Below are 24,745 nucleotides of genomic sequence, written 5' to 3' on the forward strand. Positions count from 1 at the left end.
TGCCCAGCATAAGATGGACATGCACACATGCTTCAATATTATCTGGGTCTGGTAATAATGCTCACGGTTCATCCATTCCATCGGTCATTTTTTAAAGATTTTCATCGGTTGTGACATCGTTGTAGGTTGCCTATAGTGAGTGTAGTGGTAGTGCAAACAGTGTGTTCATTATATGTCATGTGTTAGTCATGGTTCACATCTATACGTTACTTACCTACCGTTTAGATTTTGTTGTGTTATAAGGATCCGGATAATAATAAATAGCAAAATTACTTGAAAAAAGTTTTATTAAAATTTTTATAAATCAAAAAATTTTTATACACTGGAAGTTTTGATTGATACAAAAAAAATAGCCTCGACGGTCGGTTCTTATAAAATTGTGATAAACGTTACAACGTGCCAATATTTTTTTTACAAAAAAAATACATTTGGAAATAATCGATTATTCTCATTAACTCTAATTTATTAGACCTTTTGATATGTTTATGCTTCTAAATGTTCTGGATTTTAGGTCTTTTTTGATTTAAAATTAGTTTATTTTCTAATTTTTCAATTAGACTTTATCAAAATATTTTGATAAATTATAAAAAACTAATTTTAAATAAGAAGAGACTTAAAATCAAGAACTTTTAGAAACATTAACAATAAATATAGTTAATGGCAATTTTTAATTGTTTATAATTTTATTAGCTAAGCCAATTTTTGCATTACCAATTGTTTTAATGAGGGGGGCTACCTATTACTTATAACCTGCAATATATTTTGAATATTGATAATTTTTTTAATAATAAATAGTAAATTCAAACCCTCATTATTGGACATGGTAAAAAAGTATGAAAATTATATTTTTTGGTAGTTTTTATGACCAAAAACCCCCTGGGTTATACCTCAATTTTGTATCGGAATCAAAAAGAGTTGAAAGTTGAAAAAAAAAAGACTTTTGACTTTGATATTTATTGGTCAAAATAGTTGATATTCTTTAATAATAATAAAAAATAGTTGCCCTTTTTCAATATAGTGTTTATTTACATATTTATTAATAAAAAATGTTTAAAGCAATAACGATAAACACTTAAGACGCAATTGGTAGTAAAATATTGACAATTAATACTAAATATGAGGCAAGGAGACACAAAAATTTTATAAAAGTACTCCGGTTTTTTCAAAAAAGAAATATTTGTTAATAGTAGATGGAATCACAAAATTTTTCAAGAAGCATAAACAAAGAAAAGAATCAATTAAACCATTCAAAAAAATTTCTTGGAGGAAATAACAAAATAAACGTGTATAAATCAAACCAGTGACAGCTAGGTACTTCCAAAATCACTCAAAAGCAAAATTAAATCAGCACAAATAAACTACTTCTGCAAAGTCACAGTAGTACCAAAATAAGAAGCGAAACAATATGAAAAGACTCGCAATTTAGTATTTATAATAATAATAATTGAAAAATAACAGTTTAAATAATTTGGAGAGAACAAAAGAAGAACAATCATATCTACCAAAAGAAATATTTAGAAAACACAATAGCAAAAAAAAATAAAAAAAAATGAAAAAATCTAGAAATAGAAACATTAAGCGAAAACTTGTGCTTTTATAAACATATGTGAAAAATTCTATCCAGCTGATGTCACTACCAATAAATAAAAAACTTTCGATTCTTCTTTAAGGAAAGAAATTTGTTCCGAGACACGTTTAATGTTCATCTACTACTATATTCGATTTTAATTGTTAACTGTGATGTAGATCAAAAAATTGGTAAATATAAAACAATCTAATTATTCCATAAGCAGAAAGCAAAATTATCTACACCAATCAATTAGGATATTTAACAATTTATAAATATTTCAGATACTTTGTTGGTATCCAAACCGGGTTAAATGAGAATTCTCATCTCGAAAAATAATCAACTAATAGATTTTTAATGTACCAATATTTTAAATAATTTTATTCACATTCACACTCATTTAGAATCAGAACCTCAAATATTTTTTGACCTTATTAATGATCAATTTGTAAAAATGCAAAAAAATCTTTACCTGATATAACTCCTGAGCTACTGAACACACTGTTTACACTATCACTACACCAACACTCACAATTACACTACCTCTGCGCGTTTCGATAACCAAGTTATCGTCTTCAAAGACTGAGTTTACTTTCAGTCTTCAGTTGGTGTCCTAGTGGTAGTATAAACAGTGTTTTCAATCCGAATATCACCAACGATTCGAACTTAATAACTCTTGAGGACCCTAACACTTTTGTGGAATCACCTACAAAACAATAGAAAAAGCATCGGAAAAGAAAATTGGGATAAAACCTGGGACAATCTACAAGAGTTGCGATAGATAAAAACCCTCCTGAGAAGCTATAACCATAATGCTGAATGTACCAATTTAAGCAAAAATAACCTATAAATATCAACAGAAGTCCTTTAGTCTCGATGGGCGTGCAGACTCTGTTTAGCAGAGGACTAACTGAAGAGCTCCAGAGCAATACACATGGGAACGTATGAGATTGAAGATGAAAATATCTTGCAGCTACATCTATTTGAACTTTCTAAGATCAATAAACCAACTGTAAACACTGAGGATCTGTAGTATCACAGCAAGAAGTGGGGACACAGTAGATAGACATACATACAATCCTTGAGGAAACACAATAGCAATTAGAGGAAACATTATGAAAAAGTATTAAATAACTGGAATAAAAAATGAAGGGAAATGACAATAAATTATCAAGTTCTTCATCCATATCGTCAAAATAGAGATCTAAAAGAATACGGATAGAAGAAGAGGGATTGTGGCAATAAAAAACCAAAATACTCTTTTTAAAAAATTGTTGTGGGATTGTGGTAATAAAACACCAAAATATACCTTTTTTAATAAGAATTCTAACAACTTTATTAAAGATGCTGATTAAATGATACGGGGGCTGGAGAAGTTCTACTGTGACAAAAAGAATAAAAAACTAACAGGGAGTGTAATTTCTAAAACAGATGACTACTATAAGCTTGTTTTTTATTGAAAATAAAAAATTTTAATTATGAGGTGACAGTGAATAAAAGTATTTAATTGTCTACTATTCATAAAAATGTTACTGAAAAATAAATACTGAATTAAATATTTACAAAAAGTGTTTCCGCTTCCTGTTTTGTTTTATATTTACATTAATATGAGATTTGGAATGTTTGATTTGAGAAAATTGAAACGGTACTGAGTGCATTTACCTTTCGAAAAATATACATAATAAAAAGTTGTAAGAGAATAAACATAATAAATCTTTGGAGTAAAACAAGGTACAATCCTTGTATAGTGTATAGATCACAACAAAAAAAACTTTACAAAATAAATATACAGGACGATTCCTAAATTATAAATTTAATTATAATTAATATAATTAATTATTAAAAAAATAATAATAATAATTAGAAAATTGGACAAATAACCACAACAGGGTGATCTGTCAAGTGGTTAGTTAAAAAAATTTGAACCACAAAGACGATAAACAAATGTATACAGGGTAATCTATTGAGCGATAGATCGAAATATGTTCCACCCCATATATTTAAATTTTGGATTCTAAATTTAGAAAAAGAATCACAAATGTATACAGGGTGATCTGTTAAGACGATAAACAAATGTCAAATGTATACAGGTTAATCTGTTGAGCGATAGATTGAAATATGTTCCACCCTACATAAATTTTGGACTCTACAAATAGAAAAATAATTAAGAAAATAATCAAATGTATACAGGGTGAACTATCGAGTGATGGATCGAAAAAACTTTGGACTTTACAGATGGTAGTCGAATGTATACAGGGCGGAGTATCAAACTATTTTGAATAGTTCTTGCAAACGTGGATTTCGCTATACCGTTGTTGGAATTTAATATTCAAATACTTGAAATATATACGATTGAATAATTTAAGAAAAATCCTGTAAAATAATATTACCTTATTCAATTACCGGCTACTGTTCATTGTGATTTGGAATCTTCGCTAAAATCGTCGCTACTTGAACGGATATCTCCTTCCATTTGGCCGGCATTCAATGAATTATGTACGATTTTCAATATCAAATAAGTCCAGATGCAATGGAGTAATAAGAGGAGAATTAAGAGAGCGTTGAATATGTAATAAGCCGGAAACATGGGTACCACTTGTGGAGCGTCTATAGATGTACTGGAAAAATATTTATTCGGTTCAATATCGCATGATATGGTGCACCGAAATTTCAATTCAATTTCATCACGAATCTTTTGGAAAATATTCGAGGGTTGTTGATTTTCAATATTAAATTGATAATAGAATTAAATATTTATTGAATTTGCCTTATAGCTCGGCACTGAATAGTAGAGTTGAAAATTCGGTTCTGTTTGATAACCTGCTGAGCTAATTATCCACTAGGTAGCGCTGTTTGATTCTATTTCAATTTTTTTATTTTTTTGGACAACATTGTATATAAGGTTCTTATTTTTTTCGAGAAATAATAAATTTTTTTCCAATTTACCTAAAAAGGGAGCATTAAAAGGGATAGCAACTAAGTAACGCCCCTATAGATGGCTCCTTATCATCCTATTTTAATTTTTTGTTGGTTAACATTATATATAGGATTCTAATCATCATTATTATCATATTTTTTGAGAGATAATCAAAAATTTATCAAATTTGCTTAAAAAGGAAGCATTATAAGAGGTAGCAACTAAGCAACGCCTCCACTAGATTGCGCCATTTCATTCTTTTTAAACTTTTTGTTGGGCAACATTGTATATAAAGTTCTAATTAATTCTTCTAAATATTTTCTTTTTAGTTAATTAAAAATTTAAATAAAACCCACAAAAAACCTTAGGCTTTTTCGTAATGCATAAAAAATTTCGATTTCTTTATACAAAATTACAAAATCAATGACCCTTATATAACCCTCATTACACATCCCTACTCTTTTCTTAAAATCCAACGTAATTTATGAGAAAAATTATTAAAAACGTTCAAATTTCAATTCATTGAACTTTAAATAATGATATTTGGTATTAACATGTTTGCATCCAATAACAAAATGGCGTCTACGACGTTTTCATCAAATACACGTTTTGATTTGCCACTAGAGACATTGGTGTAGAGTAATGACTCCCGAAATGTCAATTGTCACTTTCTACTTGAAAGTATTTTTTAATGTAAACAAATAATTTTGAATATATTTTCGTAATTTCCAATTATGACTTATTTTCATTTACCCTTATTTCCATTTTTCTAGTTTTGAAATGTAATAAAATGTTTGCATCCAATAACAAATGGCGTCTACGACGTTTCCATCAAAAACACGCTTTGATTTGCTACTAGAGGCGATGGTATAGAGTAATGACTCCCGAAATGTCACGTGTCAATTGTCACTGTCTACTTGAAAGTTTGTTTACAGTAAATAAATAATTTTGAATATATTTGAACGAGTCATCATTTTCATAGTAGAAATAACTTTTTAAATCTCGAAAAAACATTATTAATAATTTAAAACTTTGCAGGTCGACACTTTCATAATAAAATCACATTTTTAATAACCCAATTTTCACTTTATCAAAAGCAAACTTCGTTTAAAACCTCTTCAAATAAATTAAGGAAAACAGAGAGGGTGATAACATTATTTGAATAAGTAATTATGTGTATATATTCAGTAGTTTTATCGTTGACATAATAATGTAGACGATGAACATTACGCAGAATATTTAATATGTATAAAAACATAAATAACGCTTCTACAGTTGTTTTAAATAATGAAAATTGAGTTACTAAATGAAATAGTACGAAAATGATAGTCAAATTACTATTATCATTTGATCCCAATAGTACTTATACGAGGATTGCTACTGATGTGAATATGTCAAATCCATGACATCTGACAGATTTGACATATTCACATGAGTGTTGCGTATCTCAAAACTTAAGTAACAGCCCTCGAATTGTAGTATTTTATCCTAGTATCACCATAAATCATTTAAATATTTCTTTAATTTATTAACAAGTAGTTTTGGATGTCCCTATATAGATATACCTTATAATAAAGTGTAAGTTTTCAATTAGGATTTTTTTCTACTTTTATAAATATTTGGAATAAACATTTTCGTGACTGAAATGAAGAAAAAAGCAAAATAGAATCAGAAAAAGTGATAATTTGATAACTTCATTGAAATTATCATCGAATCTGTAGATGTGCATCTAGTCGTAGAAACTTTTGATGATTTCGAAGAAGATTCAATTTAAAATAAATCTGATATCAATTTTCATCTGTTCATATCTTCAAAATATGAAAATAATTTTCATAACAACCAAATAATTACTTAAACGATGATTATTTTTAATAATATCACATCTTTGACCCATTTTTATTTCTCTTATAAATCCACAAAAGTTTATATTTCAAAATAGGAGTCTTCAACTACAATTTTACGGTATTTCAACATAGTATCATCATAAATTCTTTAAATATTTCTCTAATTCATCATCAAGTAGTTTTGGATGTCCCTATATAGATTTACCTTATCATACAGTGTAACTTTTCAATCAGGATTTTTTTTCTACCTTTATAAATATTTGGAAAAAATATTTCCCTGGCTAAAATAATGAATAAAATAAAAACTTATCATTGTAACAAATGAGAATATTAGAGTTATAAATTTTTGCTGCATGCCTATTAAACAAAAACTACTGTGTCTGTTATTTTTGTTTACCTCAACAACAATTAATCACCAAGATAAGGAACGGAAATTAATAATAGCGATAATATTTCAAGAATACATAGTTAAATGATTAAATATTTCGCAATGGATATAATATTTCTACTGACAATGGAAAATAAAGTAAAATGTTTATGATATATTAGATATGTGTACCTCAAAATTTATACCAAAATACATAATTTAAGTAAATTAAAATTTATTGTAATAATATCGAACTGAAACATAGAACAAGGACTGTTTGATGTATAAAAATCTATTTTATTTTGTGAAACTCTGAAAGCTTGGAACAGTTCAACTTAGAAAGGAATCATCAGAACATAAAATCCAAGCTGGTTTGGGAATACCTGGGAATAAATGAACCGGGCAATAAAAATTACCCTCCAATGGGTTCTGGGACCCACTGGAGTTAAATGAAAAGAAATAACAGATATTTAGTTACAACAAGAATGACCAAACCCTTCGTTGAACCTAAACAAAGTCATCAGAGCATAAGATCCAAGCTGGTTTGGGAATACCTGGGAATAAATGAGCCAGGCAACAAAAATTACCCTGCAATGGGTTTTGGAATGGAATGAAAAGAAATAACAGATATTTAGCTACAACAAGAATGAACAAAACCTTCGTTGGACCTAAACACTTTTGTGTTACGGTCTACAGCTTAACAGAAAAAACACTAGAAACGGTTGTAGATAAAAAAATAATCTGCAACAGGCAAAAATACTCCTGGACCAATAGGAAATTATGAAGATGCAAAAGCACTTATAAAAAAATAAACGGAATTAAATGTGGACTTGAAGTATTAAATTCTTTCGAAATGTAAATTATATAGAGTCAAGAAATTATACAGAACGTACTAGTTTGTATCAATTATAAATTTAGACAGTTTCTTCGGAATAATATGCAGGTTCTGTTACTAAAGAAACAATAATGTATATGCGAGAACTGATATTAAAAATTTTTCTTCTTGTAACTAACATATTCTAAATTTGCTTATAAGCGTCAAAAAATCTGTTGGTGGAATCGTAAATGATAGATTCAATGGGACCCATCAGGAGAGCGACTTTTTTTAAGAAAATATTTTTTAATTGTGCAATTATGAATTAATAAAAATGTAGCAACAAATAAATAAAAAAAGTTAATAAACCTTGCAAGCAAATAAAAGAAAACACATAAGAGGCGAACACTCACAAAAAAATTTGACTCAATATTTAGAATTTATTTGCAATTAAATAAAAATACTGCCTGACCAATTCCAGAAAAAAATTACATAAATATAAAAATGTTATTTGGTCGAATACATGCAATATAAATGAAACAAATTTAGAAAATAAGAAACTACAAGATTATTTTGAAAAAAAAAAATTTATGTGCTGGTATGTAACCCAGAATTTTTCATAATCATTTCAATTGTGCAATAATTTCTTATTATTCGTTTTTTCAAAAACATCTTGTACTAAATTAACGTTAAGCTAAAAAAAAATTCTCTAATCATATTTTTAATCGATATCATCCGAACTTGATCGAGCATCCCCTTCCATATGGCCGGAAAGTACGAATTTTTTAACGATTTGCAAAATAAAATAAGTCCACACGCAGTGCAAGAAGAATAAGGTTAATAGAAGACCGTTAAATACATAATAAGCCGGAAACATTGGTACATACTCTCTGGCACCTATCGATGTACTGTAAAGTAAAAAGAAACCAATTCATTAATTTTTCAATTAATCTGCAATATATAGCAAGTGGTAAGCCTATCGATGACAAGCATTTTGTACACCTCACGACAATGGAGTATAAGACAGATAGAACTACAAACATTTGATGTGAAATAACATTACAAACAATTTACAAAGTCTGGCAACATTGGAGATGACAATACCAAGAATAGAATACACTAAGAAATCAGATTTGAAGACATTACGTAATCAAATAGAGTTGAAGGTATTTGAAAGTAAACATTTATAAAGTATTTAAACTCATAGAATATTAGACAGCACTAAATTGTGTTATTGAAAGCAAAAGAATGTTATTCATTCACAAATTGAGTTGAAATCATCAAGAAATCCGGAAACATTAGGTTAGGATGGCAAAAGCAACGTTCAAAATGTTAGTCAGCATTGAAAATAATAGAAAATTAGTCAGCACTACACCATCTTGAATTTAAAAATTGTTCAAAGCATTAGAATGTTATTCGGTATCAAAATTTAAGAAAATGAGAGCTGAAAACATAAAAAAATCTAAAAGCATTAAGTCAGATAGCGTTAAAGGCAATTCAAAGTTAGCATTTGGACAACAGGAAATTAGTCAGCACTGAACTATCTCGAATTCAAGAATTCTCAAGACACTAGAAGAAATTCAGCATCAAAATTTCATAAAATGAAAGCTGAAAACATTAAAAAATCCAAAAGCATTAAGTCAGACAGCATTACAGAGCAGCATTTAAACAGTTGGACAACATTGAAAACAAAAGAAACTTAGCACTAAACTATCTCAAATTCAAAAATTGTTGGAGGCTGTACAATGTATCTAAGAAATTTAGAAGCAATAAGTCAGCATTCAAATCTCAAAATGTTGGTCAGCATTAAGTCTTACAAATTTTGAAATTGGAAGCATTGGAATGTTAATCAACCACAAGGTTATTAGAGTTTAAGACATTGAAAAATATAAAAACAATGGAAGGATTTAAATGGATAGCAATGAAGATATCAAGGAAGTCAGATAGTTAATTGTGAGAGGCCAAGGGGCCTCCAGATAGTTCCCACATGATGTTACCAAAGGCCGATGTCTCTTAAGAAGTCAAACAGGCTCTTTGGCATTACCCATTGTTGGAGGGAGTCAGATGCATTCGATTCAGATAGTATTAACTGAGCTGCATTAAAAACAAATAAGTATTAGTAAGTACTAAAGCATTAACTTGATGATATCGAAGTCATTAAGAAATCCTACAGTATTCAAAATTGTATAACATGACTAAAATAATCAAGTTAAGCATAGCATCAAAGGAATTTGATAATGAGATTTGATAAATTAGAAAGTTTGGTATCGGTGTAAATAATAGAATGTCAGTATTAAGGCATAAGCGAGTACTAAGCATTAGATTCATTAGGGAATCAGGCAGTTTTCGAAGAAAAAAAAAATATTTATAATTAACAATTAGACATTAGTAGATCATTTGGCAATAAAATCATTAGTACATTGAGTACATTCCTTAGTTATTAATAAAATAATCAACTTTTAAATATTTACACTTGTAATTAAACAACGTCAAGGTGAAAATTTAAATATCTGATTAAAATATTTATTTTATCAGTTGTGTTTTCCTAGTTTCCTGTAAGGAATAATCCAGATCAAAATCTAAGATGATTTCAATACATTATTCAGCATTATTACAGCATGTTTGTTTTCGTATCACAATAAGCATATTTAGCAAAAAAAATAACAATTATTAATATTAATGAGAAAAATTCGTTACTCACTTTTTGATTATCCAAAACGGGAATATTCCTATTCTTGTCACTATCCACAGGACGGTAAACAAAGCAAAAATAGCATCACAGACTTTTTGGTATCCGGAATATTTCGCCATTTTGGCTGCCTGAAAATCACGCCCCGACAAATTGATTTAGAATTTTTTGTTTTTACCTCGCGAGAAAAAAATAATACCTCGAGGAAAATATCAGCGCTATCGTGGACGACCAAAACCAGTGTACCAATACGAAATACATTAACCACCCAAGACAAGCACATCAAAACTATTGTTGCAATATGATGAATGAACATCTGCCAAAAATCTTTACGTTTAACATCGAAGAATTGGCTTACACACAACGACCAATAAAACGCCATAGACACCATGTAATACCACCATATGTCGTCGGTAACGTCTTGGTGAGGAAAATTTGTCCTGGAAAAAAGTTTGTACCAAAATACTTTCAAATGAACACCTTTGTCTGTGTCATTTCATTTCGAGCCATGTATATTAAAGTTCGATAGTGTATTTTAAAATTAAGATTACAACACAACAGTCATCATATTAAAATTTCAAACCTAACAATGGTACAACAATATAAAACCAAATATATCCTGTATTAGGTATTAGGGTTGGCGATAAAGTAATTACGGTTTTGTAGTATAAAATAAAATCTTTCTTTCAGTTTATGATTCCACGCTCATAAAATTTCTGGTCCTTATCAGCAAAATACTGAAAGTTTAAATATTCAAAGAATTCTGTAAACTTTGAAATAAATGGTAATCAGTTAGTGCCAGATCAGGGTAAAGGGTATGTAGCATCACTTCCCAGCCAAGCTCCAATAGTTTTCCACGAGTTGCCAAAGATTATTGGGGACATATGCATTATTATTGTGGGACACTAAACCTTTCGGATTTAACAATTTTCTTTGATTGCTTCATCCAGTTTCATTAATTATTGACATTAAACATCAGAATAAAATAAAAAAAGTAAACATAATAAATAAAGTTACATCAATGTGATCAGTGTCATGTGAAAAAAGGCACAGTACAGCACTAACATAAGTTATTCAAAAAATAGTGAGGCCCTGCAAAATGTCCTCCCAATAAATAGCCTTAAATTTACGACTTTTGTGACTTATGGGTATTTATATTAGTTTCAGTAGTAAAGGCATTTTCTTAGATTGTTAGAAATACTATAACTGTATAGGTTAAAAGTTGGAAATGATAATTTGAATCATCTAAAGATTGAAATTTATTAATCATCCTGTAGAATACAAAAATTAAAAATCCAATTTCGCAGAATGATTGTAATTAATATAATCAATAGAGCATAAAATATTGAATTTATCTTATGTAAGGAACAAATAAAGGAACCATTATTATCATGGAAATACAAGATAAAGTCTTATCTTCAGATAAGAAGAAGCTTGTTATAATGAATGCTTTTGCCTTTTGTATGTAGTCAAGTCAATCTTATAAAATGTTTAAAAGGGCCAAATCCTTCTTAATAAGAACTAAAAAAACTGATGAACTTGATTTGTCGGAATCATCCCATTTGACGAGAGAACGGCCGATTACATCAGAAGTTTTAAAAGATCATCAACGAAAGTATAGGTTGAGTTTAAACAATCAAAACGTAGATACAAGGCAATTTGAAGAATATTTGAAACAAAGGAAAGAAAAATCTGCTCTACACAGTGAGTTACTATTAACATTGAAACGTAATAAAAATGAAATTGATAAGTTTGATAGTTCAGTGGAGGAGAAACCAGTAGAACCAAAGGAAGTTCAAAAAGTGTGCAATAAACCGAAACCAAACTATGATGAAAAATATAGGATAGTGTATTTGGACAATAAACTTATAAGAAGCAAAAGTACAGTAGACAAAATATCAAAAACAAGAAAAAAAGTGTGATGTGAATAAATAATAATTTAATATTCTATAATGATCTCATGTATATTTAAGTATTCTTTTTATAATTTTAATTATTAGATAATATAAATATAGGTAACTAAGACTCTAATTTCCTTTAAAATACTGGAACCAAATTAAGTAAAACTTGTTTAAATAGAAAGAAATTTATTACAAACACTATAAAATTATATTGTAAACATGGCACAAATTAAATAAGAAAACAGTCAATTTTAAATCTATAAATATTGTTTCTTTTTAAATATTTTGTAATTACTACTTGCTATTAAAGACTTCAATATGAAAAAAATTAACTTACCAGCATTCACTTATATCCCACAACCAAGGTTTGTCCCACAATATTGTTAATCCATAGATGAAGCTCAGGGTGTAGTACAGACAACGCCATGAGTTTTCACAAAATTTAACCAAAGTTGAAGGTTTGTTTTGACCTTTCCTCAACCGTAACCATCTCTCAACCTGCCTTTCACTCATATCTAATTGTTTTGCTAAACCTTGTATCTAAAATAGACATAAATGAAAACAATTTCCAGGTTCAAACATCATTTACTAGTCGAACCTGTTTATGTTTCCATTTTTTTGATTGTGAATAAGCTTTTTCAAGAACGGGATTATCAGGAGTCTTTTTAGGTCTACTATTCTTAATACCTATTGATAAAGCAACGGGAGCAAACCAATATCTATCACATAAAACATTAATAATGATAAACTGAAGAAATGTTTTAATAAATTTACTTACTTTTCTAATATATACCGTAAAAATAACAATACCAATGCCATCGGCAAAGGATAAAATAAATGTTTTGAATTGGCATGACGAATATTGGGATCTGCATCAGGAGCTATATCTTTCCAAGTGGTATTAGGGGGTAACCAAATATGTTCACACCAGAACGAATCCATGATAGTTTGAAAATAGTGGGCCATTTTATTACCAGCTTTTAAATTACCTACTAATAACAAAATACAATACTCATACTATTAACACGCCTATGTTTTAATTCTACATATAATTTAAAAAAAAAATTTGCCGAACTACACCCCTCTATTTCATGTCATTTTGAATGGCATAAAAACCTTGTATTTGACAAATGACTCATTACAGCAGTACTGCCAACTTTATCTTTTTCAAGTTTATGTAATAGAAATTTCTATTTCTATGGTTTACGTATAAGTCTCAATTTCAATTTATCGAAATCACAGGAAGACAAAAGGTTAATTTATAAACTAATACGCTCGTACCCGCATTGGCGCCTTCATTCAAGTTCAACAATAATTAAATAGATTACTAAGTGTAAGAGTTTATGAATCCAACTTAACATTTTTAATGAACAACGTCGAAATCAAAAACCCTTTCGGGAAAACCAGTACGACAATTTGTATTTCTATGGTTTACGTATACATCTCAATTTATATTTTCTAACAATACAGCCAGATTAAACTTGATGAGAAAAAACTATTACGGAAAAACGTGGTAAAATTTCTGTCTATATGATATAGATCTCAACTGAGAAACAGGGAAAAATCAGTGTGACCAGCTTATTTTATGACGTAATATGTACCCAGGCTACAAAATATTCTGTATTCAAATATATAATAAAATGTATTCTATTTTTCCCTCAATATTAAGGTTTGAGCGAAATTTCAATATTAGTCATTAGTAACATTTTTAATGTACTATTATTACTATACTATAGATATCGTACCTAACTTACTTATTTTAAATTAAGATTCTCTCTAAATAGTGGATTACCAGCGAAGTTGTCAACATAAAAAGTAGACAAAGATAAAACTCTTGAGGAAATACATGTATCAGTTTATTACTATACTACTATATTTTATCAACGCCTAAACAACAATAATTTTATTCAAAAATGAAGCTCTGAAATTAAAATAATAATTGACTTTTTGTTTTTCTACTAATGACAGGCTTAAAATTGTAAATGTACACTAAATCGTAGAGTGCCTACTTCATATTTGTCACGACATATAAATTTTATCTAAGAAATATATTTCTGTCAAATTTTCATAGCCTTTTTAGTAGATTAAAATTATATAATGTAATATGTGTTGCCTAAATTCTGTATTATAAATTAATTGAGAATACATTATTATTCATATGTTTCTCTATCAGTTTTGGGGTAATTTATCAAACTATATTCTGATCCTCTCAAAACCATTTATTTTCTATTAATAATTTCACAAAGTACATCTATTAACACACAATAATATTGAAGATAGATAGTATTTAAGATGAATATTATGCAGGTCCAACTCTGCAATAGCAATTTCGACTGGCAGACTGCCGCTTAGCCACCAGTATTTATTTACGCTTTAAATAATGTGCCGCTTAAGGCGACGGCGGCAACGTTGATATTATCTGCCAGCCTTGAAATTTGGACCTTGTTAATATTTTGTGGAGGAATTTAAAAATTGATTTGCTGCAAATAACTCTTAGTGACAGTTACGTATCAGTTGGTGAGTTTTTTAGGTTAACTAAAACTCCAGTGGGTATTCACGTTACCTCATCGAATATGTATAATAGCTATTAACTGTTTTTTTTTATGGTTAACAGTAAGACTTGTGAAACTGAAATATTTTCTACTTTTAGTCATTTTACGTGAAATCAGTGTGTTGATTTTTACAGTGAGTAAATCTGTATTATTTGATAAATAAATATTGAGTATTAGTTTTATTAATATCAAACAGAGAATGACCTTAATGATTTTTTAATAGCTATTAATTAATATAAGCACAGGTCATTAAACTGGTGCTGATGAAAAACTAATTAATTTTATTTGAATTTTGATGGTATTTATTTACAATATTCGTTCTCGTCTAAAATGGAATTAAGTAATCTTTCTAATCGTTATAGTTTTTAAAATTGAGGATTTGTTGATACAATTTATTTTTCTATTTATCTTGTTTCTGAATTATTTTACTATGTTACGAAATTATAATCTATAAATAAAGTAAAATTTTGTCCTTAAAAGCAGAGACGGACTTGTTTCTGAATATTTAAAAATAACCTAACATTTGGATAGAATAATTTTTTATTTTTAGTAAAAATGAATGCCAAAGCCACTCAAGCGATAATATTTACATTAGTAGGATGTATGTTGAACAATATATTCTTGGAATATATAATTAAGTGAGTATTATGTCGTAAATAGCTTTGGTTTTGGAAAATTCGTTATTTTATTGGAAAATATTAGGAAATTTTTTATATTAGTGCAAATATTTTGTTGTAAATTTAAATTATTTATAATTTTTTAGATTAGATCCAGGTGCGGGGCATTTAATAACATTATGTCAATTTATATTTATTGCTATGCAGGGGTTGATTTTTACATCTAAATTTGGTACAGTCAAACCCAAAATACCCTTTAGCAATTACATGACTTTAGTCGTTTTATTTTTCACTACGAGTGTGGTGAATAATTGGGCTTTTGCTTTCAACATTCCTGTTCCTTTACACATGATATTTAGAGCTGTAAGTCTTATTATCTTCAATCATAATATCTTCTAATTTATTCCTAGAAACAGGTCAGGACCGACTCATATTTATTGAACTTATTATTTAGTGAAATGTTGTTTTCTATAGTTTTTTGTAGGGTTCACTTATAGCTAATATGATCTTGGGAATTATTGTATTGAAGAAAAAATATACCCATGAAAAATATTTATCTGTCATTCTTATAACACTTGGAATCATCATATGTACTCTATATTCCAGTAAATCTAAAGAAACAGTGAGTAAATGCTAAATATCTGTCTCAAATTGTATCTGAAACTATTTTAGTCTTGTACTGACTGTAATGTTGGAACTGGTGATGTACCTGAAAAAAATACATCAGAAGAAGAAGTTTCCACCGAATTTTTCTTTTGGTGGATGATTGGTATATTTCTTCTAACAGGGGCATTGTTATTATCTGCTGCAATGGGAATATTTCAAGAAAGGCTGTATCAAAAATATGATAAACACCCACAAGAAGCACTTTTTTACACTGTAAGTACAAACTAGTTGATGTAAAAATCATTTTATGATAATTTCACTTGTAATTAATTTTTTTCTAGCATATCTTACCCCTCCCTGGATTTTTGCTCTATTCAGTTAGTTTATCAGAACACATAGACATAGCAAACAAAAGTGACATGTACACAGTACCTTTAATCAACATAAGTTTACCCATAATATGGTGTCTCTTATTTCTCAATGTAGTTACCCAGTATATGTGTATAAGTAACGTTTATATATTAACTTCGGAGTGCGCATCTCTAACTGTTACTTTGGTAATTACACTGAGAAAATTCTTTTCATTAGTTTTTTCAATAATTTATTTCCAAAATCCGTTCACTTTGGCTCATTGGATTGGTACTATTATGGTATTTACGGGTACTTTGATGTTTTCCGAAACGCATAAGAAAATTTTAGGTGCGTTTTTGCCTCCGCAAGAGAAAGCGTCGAAAAAGAAAAACTAAAAACTGCATTTTTATGGATTTTTATATGAGCACATTGTTTTTTTAACTTATGTTGTAGACTATGTTAAAAATATACAATTTTTTCAATTATCTACAGTATTATCGTTGAAAATGTTTTAAGCAGTTATGTTTTTGTTTTAAAATAAAGTTTAATAAAATAGTATTTTTTTTTTCTTTTTATCACTTCCTTGGTAAGTCCGATCCTGTGTTCCTCGAATAATTCTGAGACCCTAATTGGTATCATAAAAGAACTTCTTATGATTCGTTGTTTTCCATAATCTATAAACACTTTAAGAACAATATATTTTAATAAGCCGAATAGCCCTGGTGGCTAAGGCCTTTTTAACGTCAATATGAGAAGAATATATTTTAATATCTACATGTTAAGGAATAAATCTTTATCCAATGAAAATTTTATTAAATTAGAGTATAATCATAGGTTATGCAATACAAAACACAGCGCTATAAAATGAATTGCCTGTACTATTAGTAATGATCTGAAATTAAAAAGTTGATCTATAATTAACTATTCAAAGTACAAAAAAATAATTTTTGGTGGTTAACAAGATTACTAGAAATAATTTACACGCCGATTACTTCAGTGGAACTTTTCTATAAGTAATAAAATTATAATAGAAAAATAATTTATTTGGTTTGTTAAACTGAAATGACAGAAAATTGTTCGATTTAAATATTATAAAGTTGTACTAATGTTTCAGTACATTTGTATAACGAATTTTTTTTGGAAATATAATATTAAATAGTTATCATATGATAAAAGGATTAAAACAATTATTCGTAATTGAAAGTAAAATTACAAAAAGAATACATAGTATGTGCATAAGTAATACTACACATAATAAAACATTATATGGCGGGAACTAATACTTTAGCAACGTTTGCTGTAAAAAAAGATGCCAACGTGTACTTACAATTAGTATGTACAGCGTGCGTTCACAAGATTGAAATAGTTTTACTGGAAATCTATTAAAAGACGACTTTGAGTTTGAATGATTTTTTTATGAAAATTATTGAACTTTCACAAATGTCATCATGAATATGTTCGTTGCTGTTCAATACTAGATATAGTTCAGGTGAAATCCAAGTCACGAAGATGGTTGTTTATTCAACACTGACCAGATTTTATGAATAGATCCTTCATATTTGTTATTCATAATGAATTACATAAAATCTCGTACCTTACTTTTGAAAATACTTTCGATATTAAAAAAATACTATAAAAACTCACAATTTTAATTAGACATTGGAAGAAGTAAGAGATATGAATTGAAAAAAATATATTTCCTTGTTTGAAATATGAATATAAAGAGAGTGTTTTAGAGGTTAAAATGTTTACCTTGAAATTTTTTATTTTATAATTACGTTAGCATCGAAAAATAAGTAAAGCAATATATTATTTTCAATTAATGAATGACCATTTGAATTTTTTAAAATTTTGAGCACTATCCATGAAATCACCTGTCTGATAGCACCTGATAGATTTAATAAGCAGTAAATAAGTGTTTCATTCGATTGAACGAAATAATTCCTTCACTACCTGAGGTATTTACTGAAATATCTTCTTAGTACCATTTAAAAGAGTACTCTCTCTATGTCTTCGGCCATTTTTATTACACAGGTAAGTATGTACCTCTCCCTTCCTCTCTTCTCTTCCCGCCACTACTACAGGTTGTTGAAGTTGACGTACCAGCTAGTTTAAATTGAACGAAGTAGGAGGTACAACCGATTTTCCTTGCGTCATAAAGTTTCAACGATTTTCTTTCGATCAAATGCCGTTTTATCACATATTTAAAAACCTCTAGTGTCGTTAAAACGTCGCTGGTTCATTCAATAAACATGTGAAAATGTTAAAATTTGTGTATATCAGTGCGAAATTGTGAAAGAAGTGAGTGGTTGTGTATACATTCCGATGTGTAAAAAGTTCGATGCGATTTTAAAAGTGCACAGCGTGATGACGGCTCTTTAGAGGTTTGTTTGCAATTTTTCCCGAGATTTCTTTTTATCTTCGTATAAAGTTCAAAGAGCATATGTGAGAAATGTAAAAACTAGGTCGATACATACGGAGAAAGTGATTTCTACTTAATTATTTTATTCTCGTCGATTCTGCCGTTAGAGAAAGATGCTCGAAGTATCTACCTAGTTTTTCATGACCGTTCCCTAGTTATATTAACTCAAAATAATTATTTTTCTCAACCAATATTAACGAGAATTTTGAACAACTATCAATAAAATCACTCTTTTTGTTATATTTAATTTGTTATGCTTAATTTAAACGAATATTACCGACAGTAGGTAAACGTTTAGGTAGTAATTAAAAATCATTTTCATGAAATAATTTCGTTTTGTTGAATTAATTAATTATATAACAGTTTTATGAATATTGTGTGAATACATAATAATTGAAATAATTAATATAAAATAACAGTATTCATAAAAATACTGGTACCTATACTATTTAAAGTAAAAGACATCTGATTTTTTATTTAACCCCCGTATTTAATCATAATTGATGGTGTTTTCTTGATAAATCGTCTTGATTTTAAGTGCCCTTGGTATAGTTTATTTTTATGAATAAGAGAGTAATAGAATGATGAAGCATACGTAATCCATAGGCGTACCACTTCTTTTAGTAGACAGTTAAAATATATAAAAGTTATACCCCAATTTGATTCTTGATAAAAAATGGCATTTGCATTATGGAGTTTTCAATTTCGATGGGTGTTTAACTGGCAGAGGTTCGCCATGGATTTTTGCCTAAGGGATAAATACCCTCTATTAGAATAACATAACTTGTCAGAAAACCTAATAAAAATGAAGGATGAAGTTTTCCAAAATGTGTATGTTTTGTTGATAATCAAGAAAATAAATATTTAACAAAATTATAAGACCCAATTTGATTTTTTTTGCTATTGAATGTACCTATTATTTGAAATTGGTATCCTCGTATTGAAAATGTACTGATTTATTGCAAGTATATTTACTATTTACAGTTAAGGATATTTATTTTAAGGAAGTAAAAAGAGTAGTTCGAAATTATACTTGAAGTGGAACTCAATAACGAGAAAATGCAACCGGAAGATGAGATTCATTCATTCGCTTCCGTATTTCCGTACGGTTTTCATTTAATAATAATTATTATAGAATGAAAATGGTAGTTAATGTTTGAATAATTTAACGGATAATTTATTATTCTATTAGTTAAGAATGTAAATAATTCCGGTTTACTTAATTGTTTTACATGAGATAATTGACTCCTAACCTTATTCTTTGAATCGTTCACGGGTTACATCAAGAAACAAAATAATCAAGATAAAACAGCTGACAGCAAGAGACTTTACTATTTAAAGTACCTAGGGTATAACAAACTAAAAGAGAAATTAACACATTTTTTGGCTCATCAGATTTCAATGAATTTTTTTTAATCGTTTTTATTATTTCAATAAATATGGTTTAGTATAATATAAATAATTAGCTGAATTCTAAGAATATTCAGTTCCATCCTTGTATGTGAGAAAGACAGGACCGATGTTAATATGTCAAATATGTCATTGCCGTCATAAAATTTTTTATTTTTAATGGTGAACGTAATCAGAACGTGTTGACATATGAGAGCTTTTTGAGTTAGAAATATTTTAATCATTCACTTCGACTTTTGGTGATGAAACGCCTTCTCGTGAACGTCGTCTAAAATCGGCTGTTGTCCAAGAAAACATCGATGCTGTCCGTAAATTGTTATTGACATATGACATATCGTAAGATTGAAGCATATTTGGGAATTTGCTTGAACGTTAGGCAGTCAAAACATCGGATTGATGGTACATCCACTGAACAATCTTTGTTGGGCACCCAATGATTTCTTCTTATTCTCGCAGATCAAAAATAAATGCGTCAAATCACGTTTTAAATGATCTTAATGGACAATATTTTGATCAACACTAAAACCATATCCAATTATAAATATTTGTTTTATTTTGTCTATCTCAAAACTTAAGTAGCAACCCTCGTATGTATAAACATATACAAAAAAAAATTATGAATCCTGACGAATCTACTCAGAATAATCATATTGCAATTTTTCAGTCTTATATAAGTGTTAATGAAAGTTAATCTTATCGCTCAAAGTAGGGCACAATCGAGGCCAAAAAGTCAGTTATACAGGTGGATTTAAGAGAAGCGTGTTAAACATAACCAATTTGTTTTCGAACTTCATATATAATTGTTTGTATTATTGTTTAATCTCTAATAGATCGGATGTGTTTTTAATTGCGTTATTCAAGTAATTTTTTTCTAATTTTCAAAACATTACTAAACAAATTACAAGTTTATTAAACATAAATATCTAATTGAAGATGTACGAATGTCATCTGGAACCTCGGCAGATTTATTAATTTTGTAAGCGTTTGTGAGACATTGTCTAATGTTCGTAAATCCCAATCTCCGCCCAATTTAGCATATTAACCAATAAAAACTGTTATTTCAATAACAAGTCAGCTGCCATGTTTTTTTATTCAACGTATAAAGTTGAAAAAACCTTTGGAATAATCTCGTAGCATTGTTGTGAAATCTTATTAGAACTGTACACTATCGGTCAAAAGTTTTTGTCCACCTAGTTTACGTGAGATACAAAAAATAAAAACAATACCATCCATTTAGATATTTATATAGATCGACATATTAGTTGGTTGTCAAATGTCAAATATTATGGTTGCGTTCAGAAATTTAATTTGTAACAAAACTTAATATTTATAAATCTACGTACGGTTGGTTGCCAAATGCAAATATTATTGTTCCGTTCAAACATTTAATTTGGGACAAAACTCAAGATTTATCAATCTAAATAAAGTTGATTGTCAAAAAACAAAATTGTTGTTTTTATTTAATCCTGAGCATTTTCATATTTATTATTATTCACCTTTTAAACTTTGTCTGTACTTTCACAAATAAGACCAAAATTAGCAAAATCGGTTTCGAGACTAACGAACAACAATTCATTTATCTAAAAAACCCTGTTTCAGAACATAACCTCAAAAGATCTTTATAGTGCAAGAAATCTTATTTAATAAAGAGCTTTTGATGCTTTTCTTTGTGTTTTAAATTTGTTAAGTTGTTTCTGTGAGTTCAGACTCCAATATGAATAGTTATCTTGTGAATTTAGAGGCAAAGAAGCCGGAAGTTGCAATTAGATACGAACAATATAGACCCGTTCAGTTTTAGATCTAAGAATTTTGTAATTTAATGAATGGATTATGGGGTGGGTAAAAAAATTTAACCGGTAGTGTATATGACTAAAGTGAATTCCCTTTTTTTTCACTTGACTTCTTATGGTAACTTGAATAACCCTTATTTTCTTAAGTAACTTTGTTTATCTCTAACTATTTCTAAAAACAAAGCACATTTCACGTTTGGATTAGAAAATTGGCTATTCCCGACACGCTCTCATTCATCCTTTCAAATTTAAAAGTATTTTCTGATTAAAATGAAACACTTTGTGCGAAGAGGCTTTACAGAAAAAACATTAAGAGTACTTATTTTGTAATTAATCACTCGGTGAATGGGCTTTTTTATGTTTCAGGAGGGACATTCCAGAAGAGAAATGGTATGAAGGAGCCGGATCACTTTAGCGAAACGGTGAGTAATTATTATTTCGACGTTTTCAAATGTCAGAAGCAGTTCATCGAAATAGTACAGGCGATATCTATCTACTTAGTGCGGTCCATGAGCTCTTGGCCCGTGTCAAATAAGCAAAGGTCACGAAAATCACAAAAAGTGATGGCTACAATATTTCAATTGATTCCATGGAGTCAAATACAAACGTGAACGTGGCATGTTCCTCGGACTCACTAAGGACGTTACGCCAACACATTATCGAAAAATGCTCGGCTAAATCACTCAAGGTGTACGCTTGTTTCATATAATGCTCCAGTCCAAGGCTACTATATATGAATGTTGCTTCGCAGAAATTGCACACCACCGTATAATCTTGATCTGACACCTATCGACTATTTTTTGTTCGTGAAGCTGCAAGCCGAGTTAAGGGGTTGAAGATTTAACTTTATATGCTAGACTAAAAACTCACGAACCTGTATAGGAACCTGTAAAGGTATAAAGGATTCCGAGGCTCGAAATAATATAAATTACTTTCTTTCTGAAATATTCCAGCAGGTTCTTTAGATCTTTTTGGAAAATTTCTTGCCTTATTTACACCATTTTGATATATACACCGAAATAATTTCAACTTATTACGTTATATCAACAATTTAACGTTTAACAATTTTTTTATAACTTTATATCACCACACTACACCAGTTTCGATTATTTTATTGCACAATTACACAAATTGTTTTATAAAAAAAATGTTATATTAACGAACACTGTAAATTCTTTCGCGAAAAAAGTTGGATAATATCTATTGTTTTTATTTTCTAATTCGTATTACATGACTGAACTAACCTCCAATGTACAATGTCATAACTGTCAATGTCACATAATTTGTTTATAATTACTGCGTTCGTCAATGTACATCTGATTAATCTGACTGTTCGGTAACGTTCGACAATCCACTTTATTTCGATCTGTGCCTGCTAAAAGTCAAATTTTAGACTTTCTCTGTTAACAGAAAGTATATTAGTAGTAAGTAGTAGTAGAGCTAATCAGTTTGATATTGCTAGAAATATTGGGATTTTCGATATAATTGTTAGAAGAGGACTACTTTCAGTCAGATTGGATAGTGAAAAGCCTACTACTGACGTCACAGATGAAGCAGATCTGTGTCTTAAACGTCATATATTTTTTTGCTACAATTAAATAACTCAATACATCAACTTTTATGATTCATCACAGTTTCATTAATAATAATTAAATAATAAATAGTTAGAGATATCTTAATGGGGTTAAAGTCGACATTAAACTAACAGAAATATGGAATACAGACAATTTATAGTGATGTAAAAACTTAATTAATGAGGTTAGAGTTCATAGTAATAAATGTTTTGAATCACTTAACTCTACCACGGCTGCTTTAAACTTTTGTTTTCAATAATGTATAACAATACACGAAGTTCATATTTATCATACTCTATACATACCTAGAAATTTTCACATTAATTAAGAGACATCCTCTATAATTAAATTATTAGCGCTTGAATTCGTTTTCATCTATGTAACTGATTAATTTCATCTTTATTTTTTCATATTAATCAGTCGCGTTCAAATCCACCTATTTAGTGTTTCATTTTGTTTTCGGTGACTCATAAATAACTTGACCTTGACTATATACTTTGTAGGAGATTAAATAATATCAAATTTCTGATACAGATACTTAAATATATATTTCAATATTCCCCGCCTATGACTGCTGGTGGCAGTTGTTAGGTTACTGTGCCCTCTTGAAATGTCGATCATCATCTGTCACTTCACTTTTTTTCCCCAGTATCCCGTTTCGAAAATATCCTATTATCCATTAGGCGAATGGTAAATAGAACATTTTCGACATCTATACATAAAAGGCAATTTATTTCTTTTCAAAAACTGTTACATAAATCACTCTACACGACTGAAATTTCTTCTTTTTTCATCTGTTAATCGTCAGCAACAAGTGTCTTTCAATATTTTCGACACATAACGAACTTAGTCTATATCGATTATGGTAATAAATTGTTGTTCTGGCTTAATATAAATCGTCTCTTGAAAAATTAAACTTTTTTAACAACACTTATTAACTAAAATAACCACTTTTACAAGAAATTCTAAATACACAATTAGTCGTTTGAATTGTCGATGATTATTATTGTCATTCTGCGCCCATTCCCCGTTGGGAATGGATTTAAACCAGATAGATAAATTATTTTAAAAATCTTGTCGCCGTTATCGTTAAAATCTAGTTCAAATTATGAAAGAATTTCTCAGCAGCTTATGTTACGAAACCATAATATTCGTACTCGCCAAATCTTTGATCTCCGTCAATATAATAACGCAACGTTGCCGGCTCTTCATATTTTACGGAAATTTTAAGTGTTTATTTAATAGTAGACAAAACAAATGATGATAGTGACAATTTAAAGTTTAGTTGCACAGTTGAATGATACGAGGTGCGGACCAAAAAACC

The 24,745-nt window shown here is 29.0% G+C and overlaps 3 protein-coding genes across 5 annotated transcripts in view; 2 read left to right on the top strand and 1 right to left on the bottom strand.

The window, feature by feature from the left end:
* Nucleotides 1-269: 269 nt before the first annotated feature.
* Nucleotides 270-13,224, bottom strand: LOC130900729 (ceramide synthase 6). 2 transcript variants are annotated; one of them, XM_057811537.1, is made up of 6 exons: nucleotides 12,878-13,224; nucleotides 12,698-12,818; nucleotides 12,437-12,639; nucleotides 10,398-10,638; nucleotides 10,211-10,329; nucleotides 270-4,185 (listed from the first exon to the last, which is right to left on the bottom strand). In XM_057811537.1, the coding sequence occupies exons 1-6, from the start codon at nucleotides 13,063-13,065 to the stop codon at nucleotides 3,981-3,983; spliced, it is 1,077 nt and encodes a 358-aa protein (XP_057667520.1). In that variant the 5' UTR covers nucleotides 13,066-13,224; the 3' UTR covers nucleotides 270-3,980. The 2 variants fall into 2 exon arrangements, with proteins under 2 accessions (XP_057667520.1, XP_057667521.1); XM_057811538.1 differs by lacking the exon at nucleotides 270-4,185 and adding an exon at nucleotides 7,936-8,417.
* Nucleotides 13,225-14,421: 1,197 nt separating this feature from the next.
* Nucleotides 14,422-16,783, top strand: LOC130902546 (UDP-xylose and UDP-N-acetylglucosamine transporter). Of its 2 annotated transcripts, XM_057814767.1 has the most exons (7): nucleotides 14,461-14,616; nucleotides 14,750-14,784; nucleotides 15,202-15,289; nucleotides 15,415-15,631; nucleotides 15,753-15,890; nucleotides 15,941-16,147; nucleotides 16,216-16,783. In XM_057814767.1, exons 3-7 carry the CDS (start codon nucleotides 15,207-15,209, stop codon nucleotides 16,618-16,620), a joined length of 1,050 nt encoding a protein of 349 aa, XP_057670750.1. In that variant the 5' UTR covers nucleotides 14,461-14,616; nucleotides 14,750-14,784; nucleotides 15,202-15,206; the 3' UTR covers nucleotides 16,621-16,783. The 2 variants fall into 2 exon arrangements, with proteins under 2 accessions (XP_057670749.1, XP_057670750.1); XM_057814766.1 differs by lacking the exon at nucleotides 14,750-14,784 and having other exon boundaries at nucleotides 14,422-14,616.
* A 1,307-nt stretch (nucleotides 16,784-18,090) lies between these two features.
* LOC130902544 (uncharacterized) overlaps nucleotides 18,091-24,745 on the top strand; it is a 126,633-nt gene continuing 119,978 nt past the window's right edge. Inside the window, exons 1-2 of the mRNA XM_057814763.1 lie at nucleotides 18,091-18,609; nucleotides 22,214-22,269. Of these exons, the coding sequence (XP_057670746.1) occupies nucleotides 22,240-22,269 (30 nt within the window). The 5' untranslated portion in view covers nucleotides 18,091-18,609; nucleotides 22,214-22,239. The remainder of the gene's footprint in view (nucleotides 18,610-22,213; nucleotides 22,270-24,745) is intronic.

This window comes from Diorhabda carinulata, chromosome X (assembly GCF_026250575.1).
Source record: "Diorhabda carinulata isolate Delta chromosome X, icDioCari1.1, whole genome shotgun sequence".
In the NCBI taxonomy this organism is placed as follows: Eukaryota; Metazoa; Arthropoda; class Insecta; order Coleoptera; family Chrysomelidae; genus Diorhabda; species Diorhabda carinulata.